The sequence below is a fragment of the Eutrema salsugineum genome, unplaced genomic scaffold (genome assembly GCF_000478725.1).
Source record: "Eutrema salsugineum unplaced genomic scaffold, Eutsalg1_0 scaffold_5, whole genome shotgun sequence".
NCBI classification, from domain to species: domain Eukaryota; kingdom Viridiplantae; phylum Streptophyta; class Magnoliopsida; order Brassicales; family Brassicaceae; genus Eutrema; species Eutrema salsugineum.
Window position 1 is genome coordinate 1,481,463 of NW_006256612.1, and position 14,681 is coordinate 1,496,143.

The window sequence follows — 14,681 nt, forward strand, 5'->3', positions numbered from 1 at the left end:
AGGATTGAAAAATATTCTCTAACAAATATACATAAGCGAGATTTTCTCTCTTGGAAGTTTTACACGAAAACAAAACAAAATGGTTCGAAAAATTTATGGACACCCTCCGTCTAAAGTGGTTAAAAACGTGTATTGATAGACCTTATGTATAAACTAGGGCGGTTTAGGTAAAACCCAATCGAAAATGGAAAATTGCATCTTCTAAAGGGTTGGACCCATGATGGAACTACCAACTAGACCGATCACACGCAAAAGAGCTCTGTCCTATCCTTTTTTATGGTCTATGTTTGGACCGATCATATGTTGGTGTACTCCATTTGGTCTAGTTGGTAGTTCCATTCTCCATTGGTCTAGATCGAGTACGTACGTGCTTATGCAAAGAGCCGTGCCCTGAGTTTTTTTAAACTACAAGCAAGAAAAATAAAAATGGCCCCTTCAGCTCTAAATAATTTAGTTTAAGCCCACAATCATCTGACTAATTTTAAGCTCAAGAAGAAGATTCTTATATATAGTGCAGCTTCCCTTTCTAAAATTTTTATGTTTGACGATGTGTGACAGATTAATAAAGTGTTTTTTGTAAAAAATAAAAATTTAACTACTTTGCGTAGAATCGAACCTGGGTAAGAAGAGTCAAGCCTACACAAACCAAAACCAATTGCGATAACATAATTTATAGAAAATTGGCCCACAAAAGATATTTAAGGTCACCTGCCCTGAAGCACATGCTTCATTAGATAGTTTGTGCTCAGACACGATTCTGCTTATGCATTGGAGTCGAATTGCAAGACCATTCTTCACAAAAATTAACGCATCTGTCAAAATTCGTTCAAATGACGTGAAATCACTTTCATACAAAAGCTAACTCCTCTGGCTAGTTTCTCACCAAATTTTAGCTCAATTCATTTCAATAGGATAATATTTTTTTTTTTTGAAAATATGTTAAATTATATTAAAAAAAAAAAATGTTTTTTTTACGTAGCTTTCTTAGAAAGAGATGAAAGAAATATGGTTGCAGAAGCAAAAAAACAGAGTTATGTCAAAAAAACAGAGCACGAGCATTTTTTGTTGATCTTCAAATGTTGTTTGCTTTTATCCACGTGACTCCAACCACACTTCCAGGCCGTCGTTGTATCGGTTGTCACCTCCCCTGCGCATTGAGCTTAGCCGGTTTCGAACCGTTTTATCCAGAACACCAATCAACCTCTGCACCGGAGTAGGAGTATCGCCGTGAAGCCGTCCATTCCGTTCCCTCATAGCGTAGTAAGCGTGCTTTGAAACACCTACCTTGCCAGAAAGAGCGTCGTCTTCTCTAAGTTATTCTGTGTGAGAAGAACTATTAGCTCATCCTATTTGTTAGTGTATTGATTCCGCAGTAGGATTTGCATTCGAAGAACAGATGAGCTCTCGTCTCCATTGAACACATCATTATTTGCAATTATTCTAAACATGAACACAATGTAAAGAATGACATACCCCTTCCAAAAACAATTCTACATGTTGAAATACTATCTTTTATTTACCAGTTATAAAACTATACATAATCAATTAATCACAAAGATTTTTCCAACTACATGCATAATCACATTTTATTGGTTTTGATTATTGTACGACTACATTATAAATATAACAAAAAAATCCATTACTCTACAATCATTTAGTTTAAATCAACTTATTTTCTTAAGGATTCTTTTAGTTTCTTACATTCTTTCCATTCCTCATTTTTTACCAACAATAGAAGTCACTAAATACAACAATGCAGAAGCGTTAAAAACTTATAAATACTACTCTGAAGTTTCACTAATACATATCGTTGGCCATACAAACATACTTTGGGTATCAGGTATGTATGTTTATGTATGTTTGTATGTTCTATTTTTACCTAAAGTTTGGATTGGTTTTGAACATACTTTTGGTCGGTCATGAATATACTTTAACATACTTTGGGTCAGTTATTCTAATGAAGTGTCTTCATATCTTAAAACTACTTTATTTGTTATTAATAATAATACAATACAAATCTTATTTGGAGCCAAGTGTCAAACTAAATCCAAATACCAGTTTCTAGCTTTCTTGCCCGTTTAAACTTTACAAGGAGAAAGTGGAGACCCGCAGAGACAGTCATTACCGGCGAACGCACTAGCCGGAAACTTTGTCGCCGGAAGCTTTCCGCAAAGATGATTCCGACTCACGTTCAGTGTCTTCAATCCAGCCACCGTCGCAGGCACCTTCCCAAACACCAAGTTCCTCGACAAATCAAGAGTTTTCAGTGTCTTCGCAAACTTCAGCTTCCCCATATCAAATCGGAGTTTATTCCCCGCCGCACGGAACTCCACAAGATACTCCGTCTGGTTCAGAAACCTCGCCGGACTCCCTGAGATCTCGTTTTCCGAGAGATCGATGAAATCGTAGAAGTAAGTCTCTGCAGGCTTCCAATCGTCAAATCTCATCTTGATTCCGCATTTCGCTAGCTTCAACGAGAAGATGATCGGCGACGAAGTCACCCATTTTGGAATCATTTTCAGGTGAAATTGATTGTACGATAGATCAAGAGATTCGATTCCTTTCACGAACAATTCAGGGAACGGATCGGTTAGGAGATTGTGTGAGAGATCGAGATTGAAGATTTTTGTGAGATTCGCGAAGCTCTTGGGTACGATTCCAGAGAATCGATTCCTTGAGAGATCCAATGTATCGAGGGCTTTGAATCTCGATAAATAGCTCGGGATGGTACCGGAGAGATTGTTCTGGCCTAACTCGAGGAACCTGAGAATCGGCGAGAGAGACGCGATCGACGGCGGGAGATTACCGGAAAATCTGTTGCGAGAGAGAGTTAGCGATCGGAGCTCCGTCATGGATTTGAAAACATCCGGGATTGTTCCGGTGAGACGGTTACCGCCGAGATTTAGAGACGACATGAGCTTGAGATTAGCAATCCCTAAAGGGATAGTTCCGGTTAAGAGATTATTGCCGAGATTGAGCTGCGATAACCGAGTTAAATTCGAAATCGAACTCGGGATTGGACCCGTGAACCGGTTTCCCTCGAGACTAAACGCTTCGAATTGGCTTAACGAACCGATGTTAACCGGAAGAGGACCGGAGAGACGGTTATTCTCGATGTAAACGTATATAAGCTTTGGTAATCGGAAAAGGAACTGGGGGAAAGATCCGGTGATGTTTTTGAGATCGGTGAAGTAAATTCCGTCGAGGTGTTGGAGTTTGGCTAACGACGGAGAGATAGTGCCGGAGAGGAAACTTCCGGCGACATCAGACTGTCCGGCGACGGTGAGTGCGGTGACGCGATCGCCGGTGAGACAAGTGACACCGTTCCATGAGCAGCAAGCAGTACCTTTCTTCCATGAGCTGAGAATACCCGAAGGATCTCGGGTTATACCCGCTTTGAATGCTAGAAGACCCGCCTCGTCATCTGGATGACACGTGGCGGCTCCGGTGGGGTTTAGGCACCGGAGAAAGATAATGGCGGCGAAGATAAAGAGAGGGAAGGAAGAAGAAGAGGAAGAAGTGTTCATGGTGTGGTGTTGTGTGGTGGGAATTGAGAGAAGCAAATTGTAAGGTTAATATAGAAGGAGAGTGTCGGCTCGAGAGAGCCAAAAAAAAAGTCAAAGTTGACGATTTTGACCAATCCATTTGCATGTGAGACATATAATTAAAGGTTAGGGATTAAATGTATCCGTAATCGTGGTCGAGTTTTATCATTCCCAAGTAACAGGGCTTGGAAAAGACTTTTTTTTTTTATCAGATTTGATTTAAAAACTTGATTTGTCTGTCTTAATATAAAAGACTTTTTTTGCGGAAAAACAAAAAAAAAAATTCTTTTGTTTCTAGTGTAAAAGATAATTTCTTCTTCCTATCATTTTTTAAAGCATCATTTATTCTTCTATATCAAGTTTAAGTAATATTTTCACTAAAAGCATGTGCAATGGGAGAAACCCTCATGGGTCTCTATCCCTTTTTTTATTAATATTATGAATTGTTTTATAAGTAGAAACTTTAGGGAGAGATTTTGTAATTTTTGAGGGTTCAATGGAAAAAACTCAAATTGATCTCTAAAAAAAAAACTTAAGAAATAATTTTTTTTTGAATTGAATGTTTATTTCATTGATAGAGACTTAAAATTAAAACATTACAACAAATAAAACATAAAATATATTACATTAAACTTCAGTTTTTATTTTGTGTTTAGCCAAATTTTTGCCATATATGTTCGACTAAATCGGCTTTTAATTGATAATGCACTTCTGGTGATCAAATTTTTTTCCGAGTATCCATCATTTTAAAATATTTGTAAGCATAGTTGTGGAATACGAATAATCCACATTAGAACTTCCGCCTCCTTCCCCTTGTTGGAATTCTTCAATACGAAAGTGCTTGTATCCTTCTCGTTCATCTTCTACTATCATATTGTGGAGTATGATACAAGCTCTCATAATCTTTCCGATTTTTTCTTTATCCCAAAACAAAGCCGGATTTTTGACAATGGAAAATCGAGATTGCAAGACTCCAAAAGCACGCTCGACATCTTTTCGATAACCTTCTTGACGTTCAGCAAATAAACATGCTTTTTCGCCTTGTGGTAGTGGAATAGATTGGACAAAAGTCGCCCATTTTGGATATATACCATCAGTGAGATAGTATGCCAGATGATACTCCGTTCCATTGACAAAGAAATTAACTTTCGGAGCTCGACCTTTTATAATGTCATCAAAAACGGATGAGCGATCCAAAACATTAATATCATTAAGGGTACCTGGCGGTCCAAAAAACGCATGCCAAATCCAGAGATCGTATGAAGCAACCGCTTCTAAGACTATTGTCGGTTTTCCAGCACCTCGTGCATACTGGCCTTTCCAAGCGGTTGGACAATTCTTCCATTCCCAATGCATACAATCTATGCTTCCTATCATCCCGAGAAATCTGCGTTCCTCTCCAAAATAAAGTAGACGTTGAAGATCTTCTGCCGTGGGTCTTCTGAGGTACTCGTCGCCAAAGAGATTAATAATTCCTTCAACAAAATTTTTCAGACATGAACGAGCCGTACTTGCACCTAGTCGAAGGTATTCGTCAACGGTGTCAAGTGCCGTGCCATAAGCTAAGAGCCGAATTGAGGCTGTACACTTCTGAAGTGCAGATAGACCAAGTCTACCCCGGGCATCTTTCCTCTGTTTAAAGAAACTGACTTCGTTGGAGAGCCGATGAACAATACGCAAGAACAATGTCTTGTTCATTCTAAAACGTCGTCGGAAAAGATGGTCGGGATAAATTGCGTTTTCGCTGAAGTAATCATTCCATAATCTTATGTGGCATTCTTCTCGATTTCTTTCTATAAAAGCTCGTTTCTTCTTTGATGAGGTTGCCTCTTCTTGATCACCATACTCATTTATAAGATTCTCGAATGTTTGTTCATAAAACTGATCATACATGTCATCAAATTGTTGCTGAAACATCTGATCGAACGCTTTATCAAGGGGAGTGTTTGATGAAGAAGCCATGAGAAGATAAAAGCGTTGACTAAAAAGGATCTTAGATGAAAAAGAGGAAGACAGTAGGAAGATTGAGATAACAAGTGGATGAAATGATATGAGTTTCTGAAATCGAAGTTTATATAAGAGAAAGAGAAAGAGTTTGTTAAGAAGAGAAAGAGTTGTATCGCATTAAGAGAATGACAACTTTGTATAAAAAAGAGAAAGAGACTTGCTAAGATGAAGAATAAAGAGAACAATGATATGAGTTTCTGAAATCGAAGTTTACATATATATATATATATATACCGAATAGAACAATAATACAAGGAAAATGCCAAATACAATCGAACAATGATATGAGTTTTGTGGTTCAAATACAAACACATCTTGTGGTGTCTGAAATATGGACCCAATAGAACAATAATACAAGGAAAATGCCAAACGCTCCACTACTTCTATTATTGTAAAAAGGCAAATGCTCCACTACTTCTATTATTGTCAAATGTCAAATGCTCCAATATTACTTGAAAATATGGGCTCAATACTCTTTATGTATCCACTCGGAAGCCTGCAAAAGTAAGACCCAAGTTAAACTTGTATATTATAGAAAAGAGAACCTTGAATTGATGACTACTATCCCTAAAACATACTCTTTCCCATTCATCAATAAAACATTACACATCATTATAAGGCCACAAACACATTTAAATTAAACATCTAAACAAAAGATAACATAATTTAGCCTGTTCACCTAAAAAAAAACTTAAACATCTAAAAACACAAGTTTCATCTTCGGACATCTAAAAACATAACATAACAGATACAAGTTTCATCTTAAACATAAAAGACAAGGTTGCAAATCACTCATTATGCAACAACTCGGAGATGAGCTTCCCCTTCAGAGCTTCTTCGGTTTAGAGAGGTGTCCCTTCGCAATAAGGGAATCAAGAAGAGCCATCTTTTGGGTTTCTTTTTTCATAGTCATCTCTTCTTTTTTCATATTCCACATATTGCCAAAGACGTTAACAGCCTCCACCACGTCCATCTTCTTGCCTTTAGCCTTTGCGGCTTTAACACCAGGAGGCCTGGGAGTTGACTGAGTAGCAAAACAAGTATTGTTTCCATCTCCATTTCCCTCTGCATTGGCATCCTCGGTCTTCCTCCTTTTACAGCTGCCATCGGTTTTACTGGTTGACAAATCACACCATTTTTGGTCGTTCTTCAGTTCCTTCCAAGCGTATTCGAGAGTGAATTTCTTCTTATGGAGATTGAAGAAAATAGCATGAGCATTTTTGAGAATGTCATTTTCGTTTTGACCGCTTGTTCTTTCTCTTGTTGCAGCCTCATAAGCCCCACAGAATTTGCTCACAAGATCATTAATCTTGTGCCATCTTTGTTTGCACTGCCCAGACTCTCGGATTTCTCCTCCCTTTTGATTCGCCGCAAAGTACAAAGCAATGCGACTCCAAAAAGTGCCACTTTTCTGTTCATTTCCTACAACCGGGTCCTTCGAGGTGTTCAACCACGAGCTGATGAGGAGGGTATCTTCCGCAGGACTCCACGGTCGTCTAATCACCTTGCTAGTCACTCCAACCTCTTCTACTTCTTCGGTGGAAGCTTGGGTACCGAAGGCATGGTTTTCGAAGGAAGGGTATGGATTTGGGTAAGGTGACACACTCTCTTGTTGACTTTGTAAAAGATCAACAAAGTTTGAGGTGTTGCTAAAGGGAAATGGAGAAGACATCCTTGGACAAAAGAAGAGAGGACAAGAAGGATTGCAACTGATACGAGAAGAGATGAAAGAAGATAAGACTAGATTTTTGGAAGTGATACGAGAAGATAAGAAAGAAGAGATGAGCTTAAAAAAAAAGTGTCCGAGTTCAAAGAGATGAGAAAGATAGGGCTTTATACTAGCATGAAAGAAGAGGGAACAAAAGTGTCCGCTAAACCCTAAACAAACATTAACTACACACTAAACACAAGCATTCTACCCAACCTAACACAATATGCATTGATCACAAGCAGAAGAGACTTGACACATATCTAACTTTTACATTAACTAATCCCCTATTCCATTTATTATCTAACACCACCTAAACCCACATCAAAATAGCATTTACTACAATTAACTAGGAAGTGATTGAAGCTAACCTTTTTAGGAAGTGATGATATCCTAAACCGCTCTGCTTCTTCTCTCCTCTTCATGTCATTCCATCTCATTTACTCATTGTGCAGAGAACAAAAACAACAGTAAATATGAGTTAGGTGAACACAACTACACAAACAAGACAAGTAATCCACACTCAGAGTTAATGAACTTCAACTACAAACCAAAGAATCAACTTTAAACCCATTCACAAACTCATACAAACTCATCTATCATTGAGCAAAACAAAATTATCGATACTTAAAGTTCAAAACAAAGTCATCTATCATTCGTCGATCAAAACAAACTAAAAATTGTTGCCAATCATCGTAAACCCTAAACGAAATCAGAAGACCAAAGACAAAACCATTAATCAGCCAAGACAAATCATTTCTCGATCATAGCAAACCATTTCATCCGATCATCAAAAACCTAAATCAGCATACATATCCAAGCACAACCAATCATCGCTACCTACCTCTGAACCCTTTCAGTAAACCATTTCATCCGAGGTATTCAATCTAAACCCAAAAATCAGAACAATTTCAATCGATTCTTCGTTTACCTTCTCCAACGGTTCCATGGATCCAGAAGCTTCAAGCCTTCACAACTCCTCGATTCCGCCAATCAGCTGTTCAGAAGACATCGCCGCCACCGTCTGAAACTTGCTGACAAAGAATTTCGATGAAATCGACGACTTGCGATTCGACGGAGATAATGAAGAAAGAAGAGAGGAAAATGGTTTTGGGAGATGAAAAAATTGTTTGAGGACCCAAAAAAAATTTTCTCTTCTCCTTATTTTTGTGTCCAATGATTTTTCGCCACGTGTGTGTAGAGAAACGTTTCTCTCAGCTCTAATTTAGGCGACGTCTCTCTCTTCTTTTGTTGTTTTTGATTTATTTAATTAAGAGAAATTAGGTAGAGACAGGGGTTAAATACCCCATTGCACATGCTCTAAGGGTATTTCACAATTAACTTGGGAGAGTGATTAGTATTGTGAACACTTCATACGTTTTAAAGATCTTTTTGTTGGCAGTTGATATTGACCCAAAGAATAAAAGTCAAAGATTTGACTGCTTAGATCTACAATTGTTTGACTGTGTCTGTGTGCCTTTCCACTCTCCAGATATGAATACACTAGTCCACTTTTATAATTTTGTTGGTAAGAAACTTGGTTTGTTGTTTTGTAAGCTTCATGATTTCTGGGATTTTCGGTTAATTCATATATCAAAAGTTGAAAAAAGTTTGATTCATACTCGAAATATAGTGTTTTGCTAATTCATACACCAAGTTTAATTTTATTCAATCCATACCATATTAAAAAAGCATTCGGTTCAGTCATAATCTTTCATGAGGTTGTTAGTATAGATGTTAAGTTTTGCCAAGTCAGATGCCACATAAGATACCATATCGTTTTGTCGCGCGAGTTGGACTTTTCTACGTGAATTCTAGAGGTGATCAAATGGACTTAGTAGTGCTAGAGAGTTAAATGCCTCTCTAGTAAACTGATAAACATACATCGTTTATGGCATCATCTGATCGGAGGACACAACGCCATTAATTGCCAAAGCTTGGGAATCAATCCAAAGTCTCACATCGGAAGTTTAGACCAATATGGTCTATATATAAGTAATATCCAACTCCAATTAGTATGAGGCCTTTTGGGAAAGAGTCCAAAATAAATCCGTGCGGACTTTGCCAGTTAGGCCCAAAGCAGACAATATCATATTAATTGGGAGAGTTGGACATGGGCTTGGAAAAGCCCAATAAATGGTATCAGAGCCAGGTTAAGAAAAATGGACCTGGAGAAATTGGATTGGACTGAATGTTCGTTGTGAGAAAGAAACCCTCAAGGTGACCTTGCGATTAAGAAGTACAAGATGGTACAAGATATCGCTGGAGTTTAGAGATCAAGAGTTATAGGGTCTTTGGCTTGAGGGGGAGATTGTTGGGAGTCAATCCAAAGTCCAACATCGGAAGTTTAGACCAATATGGTCTACTATATAAGTAATGTCCAATTCTATTTAGTATGAGGCTTTTTGGAAAGGAGCCCAAAACAAATCCGTGCGGGCTTTGCCAGTTAGACCCAAAGCGGACAATATCATACTAATTGAGAGAGTTGGACATGGACTTGGAAAAGCCCAATAAGTTCCAGAAACATGGACCTTAGAATGTATACTCTATTATCACTAATTTTATTAGTTTTTTTTTATTTGGACCTCCTCATTGTCATGTATTTTAATTAGGATTCACTAGGTTGACATGAACAAACTTAACTAGAGGACAAAAATATAGCTAAATCTAGATGCTTAGAAGTTAGAAGTGCCAAAAGATATTCTGAATCAGCGCCTAGCTAGTATATTAGAACATGTGCAGTAGTGAATCTCATTATGGGGTTCATCAGATTAAAATAATATATGTTTTTTTTTTCGTTTTTGTAATGAACTTTATGTTATGTTTGAAGTTCCAGTAATGAACCCGTTTATGGGGTTCATCCGGAATATTATATTAATATTTTTTTTTTGGGAATTTTTTTTGTAAATAAAATAAAACATTACTTATTAAAAAAAGAATACAATATATTGCAAACTATAGAATACTACAATTTAATAATAAAAAAATACAAACACCCAATTTTTAAAATATAGAAATACTTAAACATTTGTTACACATTTAAAAAGTATCAAACTTATTCCAAAGATTTTCGATTAAATCTGCTTTTAATCGTTCATGTATTCAATAGTCACGGATTTCGTTTCGTTTCGCCATCATCAAATTTGAGACATTTGTCGGTCTATTTGTAGAATACGACATATCGACATACGAATTTCTGCTTCCCTCATCTTGTTGGAATTGTTCTATATTGGCGAGACTGTAGCTATCACGTTCATTTTCTACTATCATATTGTGTAATATGATAGAAGCCCGCATAATCTTGCCAATTTTTGCTTTATCCCAAAAAAGAGATGGATTTTTAATTATTGCAAATCGAGCTTGAAGAACGCCAAAAGCCCGTTCAACATCTTTGCGGACGGATTCTTGAGCTGTTGCAAATAACTTATTTTTTTCTCCTTGCGGAAGAGGAATTGATTGTATAAAAGTAGCCCACTTCGGATAAATACCGTCTGTTAGATAGTTTGGCAAACGGTACTCGTTACCGTTAACCCAATATCTCACTTTTGGGGCTTCACCATGGAATATGTCATCAAAAACGGGAGAATGATCAAAAACGTTAATATCATTTAATGTACCTGGAGGTTCAAAAAATGCGTGCCATATCCAAAGATCTTGTGATGCTACAGCCTCTAAAATGATAGTCGGCTTTCCTGATCCGCGTGTATATTGGCCTTTCCAGGCCGTAGGGCAATTCTTCCATTCCCAATGCATGCAATCAATGCTTCCTATCATCCCAGGGAAGCCCCGTTCTTCGCCAAGGTCCAGTAAGCGTTGGAGATCATCAGGTGTGGGTCTTCTTAGATACTCATCTCCGAACAAGGATATTATCCCCTCAGTGAAATTTTCCAAACATAACAAGGCCGTACTAGCACCAAGTCGGAGATATTCGTCAGCTGCATCAGCTGCTGTGCCATATGCCATCATACGAATTGCTGCCGTACATTTTTGTAGAGCGGAGAGACCTAATCTGCCGGTAGCATTTCTTCTTTGTTGAAAATATAGAACTTCATTGGATGGGCGGTTAACAATACGGAGGAACAAATCCTTGTTCATACGAAAACGGCGTCGGAATGTATGTGGAGGATAGGTTGCATCATCACTGAAGTAATCGTTCCATAAGCGGATGTGGCTTTCTTCCCGCTCTCTTTCAATGAATTTTTTTTTTCTTTTGCTTTTTTTGTGCAAGCTGATTTAACATAGAATCAAACTTGTCATCAAATTTCTGATCGAACATGTCATCAAATGCATCATCTTCAGCATCATCGACTGAATCTTCATACATATCCTCTAAACGATTGCTTGAAGATGCCATAGTGTTTAGGTGTTAAAATGTTTGTAATAAAAGAGAGAGATGTGTAGAATTGATTTGTGGAGAAATTTGGGTACAAAGTGCAAACGATGCCTTGAAGATTTTGATAATAAAAGAGAGAGAGAGAGAGAGAGAGAGAGAGAGAGAGAGAGAGAGATGTGTACAATTTGATAATGAAGATTTTGTGCAAACGATTGCTTGAGACTTGTGATAATGAAAAAAGTCTTCGAGCGTGTTTGCAAATAGAAGTCTTTGAGAGCATATAAATACAGGAGTGGCAATAATAAGATAGTGGGAAACATAAGGTCTAAATTACAACATAAAATATGTGGATAGTAGAGAATACAACAAAAGCATATGGCCCCTCAAATTTTGTTGCATATGGTCACGGAAGTGTCAGCCATAAACCTGCCCAAAAAAAAACCGTGAAGGTCAGAACAATTATATGAGTAAATCAGACAAGTAAATGGAACATCAAAACAACACACATCCAATCAAAATAACAAGGTCATAAATAAAGCAATCAAAATAACCCAAAGCAAAACATGGTTCATAACCGATAACCAAACATAGTCATACCTAAAGCAAACAAACTTCAAACAAAACCGAATCACTATGACAAAAGCATATGGCCAATGACAAAAACAAAACACAATGACAAAGTGCATACAAAAAATAACTTTATGGCATACCTAAAGATCATATATAGCTCTAATTAACTTGGTTTTAAGTGCCATATCTATCTCATTAAGTGGATCAGTTTTAGCTAAAAGGCTCTCAAGTATCCTCTTGTCTCTAATCTTATCTTTGAGCTCTAGATCCCTTTGTTTCATTTCCCACATGGAAGAAAACTCCTTCATGTCCTTGTTGTCGGCTTTGACACTTGCTGACTTTTTTGCACTGGCCTTCGAAGCTTTCACTCTAGGGGGACGAGCCTCGACCTCTTTGTCGTTCTCGCTTGCAGGCATGGAGGTTGTAGACTGAGCCGAGACTGCCACCTTTCTTCTTTTTGATGACGCACCGTTCGGAGCTTTGCCACTCGTGCACCATTTTTGGTTGTGCCTCAACTCTCTCCATGCATGTTCCAGGCCAAACTTGATGCCGTAGTCATTGAAGAATATCTCATGTGCGAGCTTCATCACGTCGTTGTCATTCTGACCCGATGATTTCTCCTTTAGTGCAGCTGCGTATGAGCCCACAAATTTGCAGACTTGATCATTTAACCTTCCCCACCGTTGCTTGCATTGAGTCCACTCTCTCCTTGGCAGTCCCTCTAAATCTTGGTTAGCGTTGTAATACAACTGAATCCGCTTCCAGAACGACCCTAAACGCTGTTCATTCCCGACTATCGGGTCCTTGCTGGTGTTGAGCCAGGCACTAATGAGGACCAAGTCTTCTTTCGGCGACCATATTTTTCTCTTCAATGCATTCTCCGTTGGCTCTTCTATGCCTTGCGTACTAAACGAAGGCATTTCCGATGATCCTAAGTCTATGCACGGTGAGTATGAGTCAGTGTTGTACTGACTGGCTAAAAGGTTGACAAAGCCTTCACACGGTGTAACAGAGTTCTGGGAATCCATAGAAAGAGTGAAAGAGTTGATGTTTGGGAGTTGAGATAGCGAATGAAGAAGATAGTGAAAGAGTTTTAAATGTAGAGTGAATGAAGAAGATAGTGAAAGAGTTTTAAAAGTAGAGTGAATGAAGAAGGTAGTGAAAGAGTTTGAAAAAAATAGAGTCAATCAAGTAGATAGAAGAGTGTGAGTTCAGGCAGTGACTTAAATGACTGAAAAAGTTACACGAAAAAAAAAGAATGAATGAAGTAGAGAGAAGAGAGTGATTTGAATGTCTTAAGTAAAAGGTATTTAAGTTTTAAATATGGTTGAGGATCTTTTATTTTATGGTTGACTGTCTTATCATTGTGTCTTAATGTCCTGAGTGTCTTTTTCGAGCAAATTTAGATATCATTTAATACACAATCCTAAACCGTAAAATGTCATATCAAGCATAGATAACCAGTCCTAAACCTAACATCATAAAGCCATTTACCAACTACATTAAAGACGACCAGACGAGCAGGCAAGTTACAAGGGAACTAACCTTTACTCGGTGAGCAATATGCCTTGAACTGAACCATGTTTTCGTGGAGTCCATTAAAAATTACCCTCAAATAAATTAAAAAATACCCATTAGACAACTACATTGATTTAGCCGACCTAAACATCACTTAAACACTAACCAACTACAGTACTTGAGACATTTCTAAACCCTAAACGTATAGGCAATAGCTGCGATCACAGAAAAGAAAAAAAGGATCAGGAAACTATCACCTCGAGTGCTAAGCTGCTCCTTCAAACGCATGACTTCTCCCTTAAGCGTTGATATCTCTTCACGGACTTCTCCCTGAATCGTTGATAGCTCTGCACGGATTTGTCCTATGGCTGGATCGAGAACGTTGCTTCTACTCCGATCAACGCTGAAGATCAGGTCCTTCTGCTGCTCTATCCTGCTCGCGAGGATCTCAAACTGTTCGGTGACCCCGTCATCCCACCATTGGTGGATGTGATCAAACGTTCCCTACATTCATGACAAACCGTTAGCAAGAACTTAAACTACACATTACAAACCGAATGAACATTTAACAAACCAATACAAACTTAATGAAGACAGAATGCATACCTCGTTGACCCATTCCGGGCAGGCATAGTACTTGCGACCGGCTGCGTTTGCTTTCAACTTCACAACCCGCCTGCAGAAGCACTTCTCCGGTATGCCGTATGTGGCATCCGCGTAAGCCCAGTACGGGATTTCCTCAGATGATTCGCTGCTATAGCTTGGCATTATCTGTAACAAAAAAAAATAACGATCACTTTACAATCGATATTGTGGAATAACTAACTAAAAAAGGCAATGTCAAGTAAACCGATCATGTAAACACCAAGAACAATGCAGTTCATCAACGATAATAAGCACAAGTTACTATACTAAACCCGATAATGTAAACAACAACAACAATTCATTTAATCATCGATAATGGCAAAGTCATTATTGTAATAGCATTTATATCAACCAG

At 38.1% G+C, this 14,681-nt stretch overlaps 3 protein-coding genes and 1 pseudogene across 3 annotated transcripts; all 4 read right to left on the bottom strand.

Annotated features, from left to right (window-relative positions):
• Positions 1-1,958: 1,958 nt before the first annotated feature.
• On the bottom strand, positions 1,959-3,651 carry LOC18991695 (probable inactive leucine-rich repeat receptor kinase XIAO). The gene is given in 2 exon segments (XM_006415013.2): positions 1,959-3,572; positions 3,574-3,651. Coding segments are annotated over 2 exon segments (1,572 nt in total). The 3' UTR covers positions 1,959-2,078.
• A 546-nt stretch (positions 3,652-4,197) lies between these two features.
• Positions 4,198-5,507, bottom strand: LOC112083891 (annotated as a pseudogene).
• An 871-nt stretch (positions 5,508-6,378) lies between these two features.
• LOC112083892 (glutathione S-transferase T3-like) lies at positions 6,379-7,224 on the bottom strand. The gene has a single exon (XM_024152004.1). It carries the CDS (start codon positions 7,222-7,224, stop codon positions 6,379-6,381), a length of 846 nt encoding a protein of 281 aa, XP_024007772.1.
• A 5,079-nt stretch (positions 7,225-12,303) lies between these two features.
• Positions 12,304-13,191, bottom strand: LOC112083893 (glutathione S-transferase T3-like). Its single transcript, XM_024152010.1, has one exon. The coding sequence runs from the start codon at positions 13,189-13,191 to the stop codon at positions 12,304-12,306; it is 888 nt and encodes a 295-aa protein (XP_024007778.1).
• Between the last annotated feature and the right edge of the window lie 1,490 nt (positions 13,192-14,681).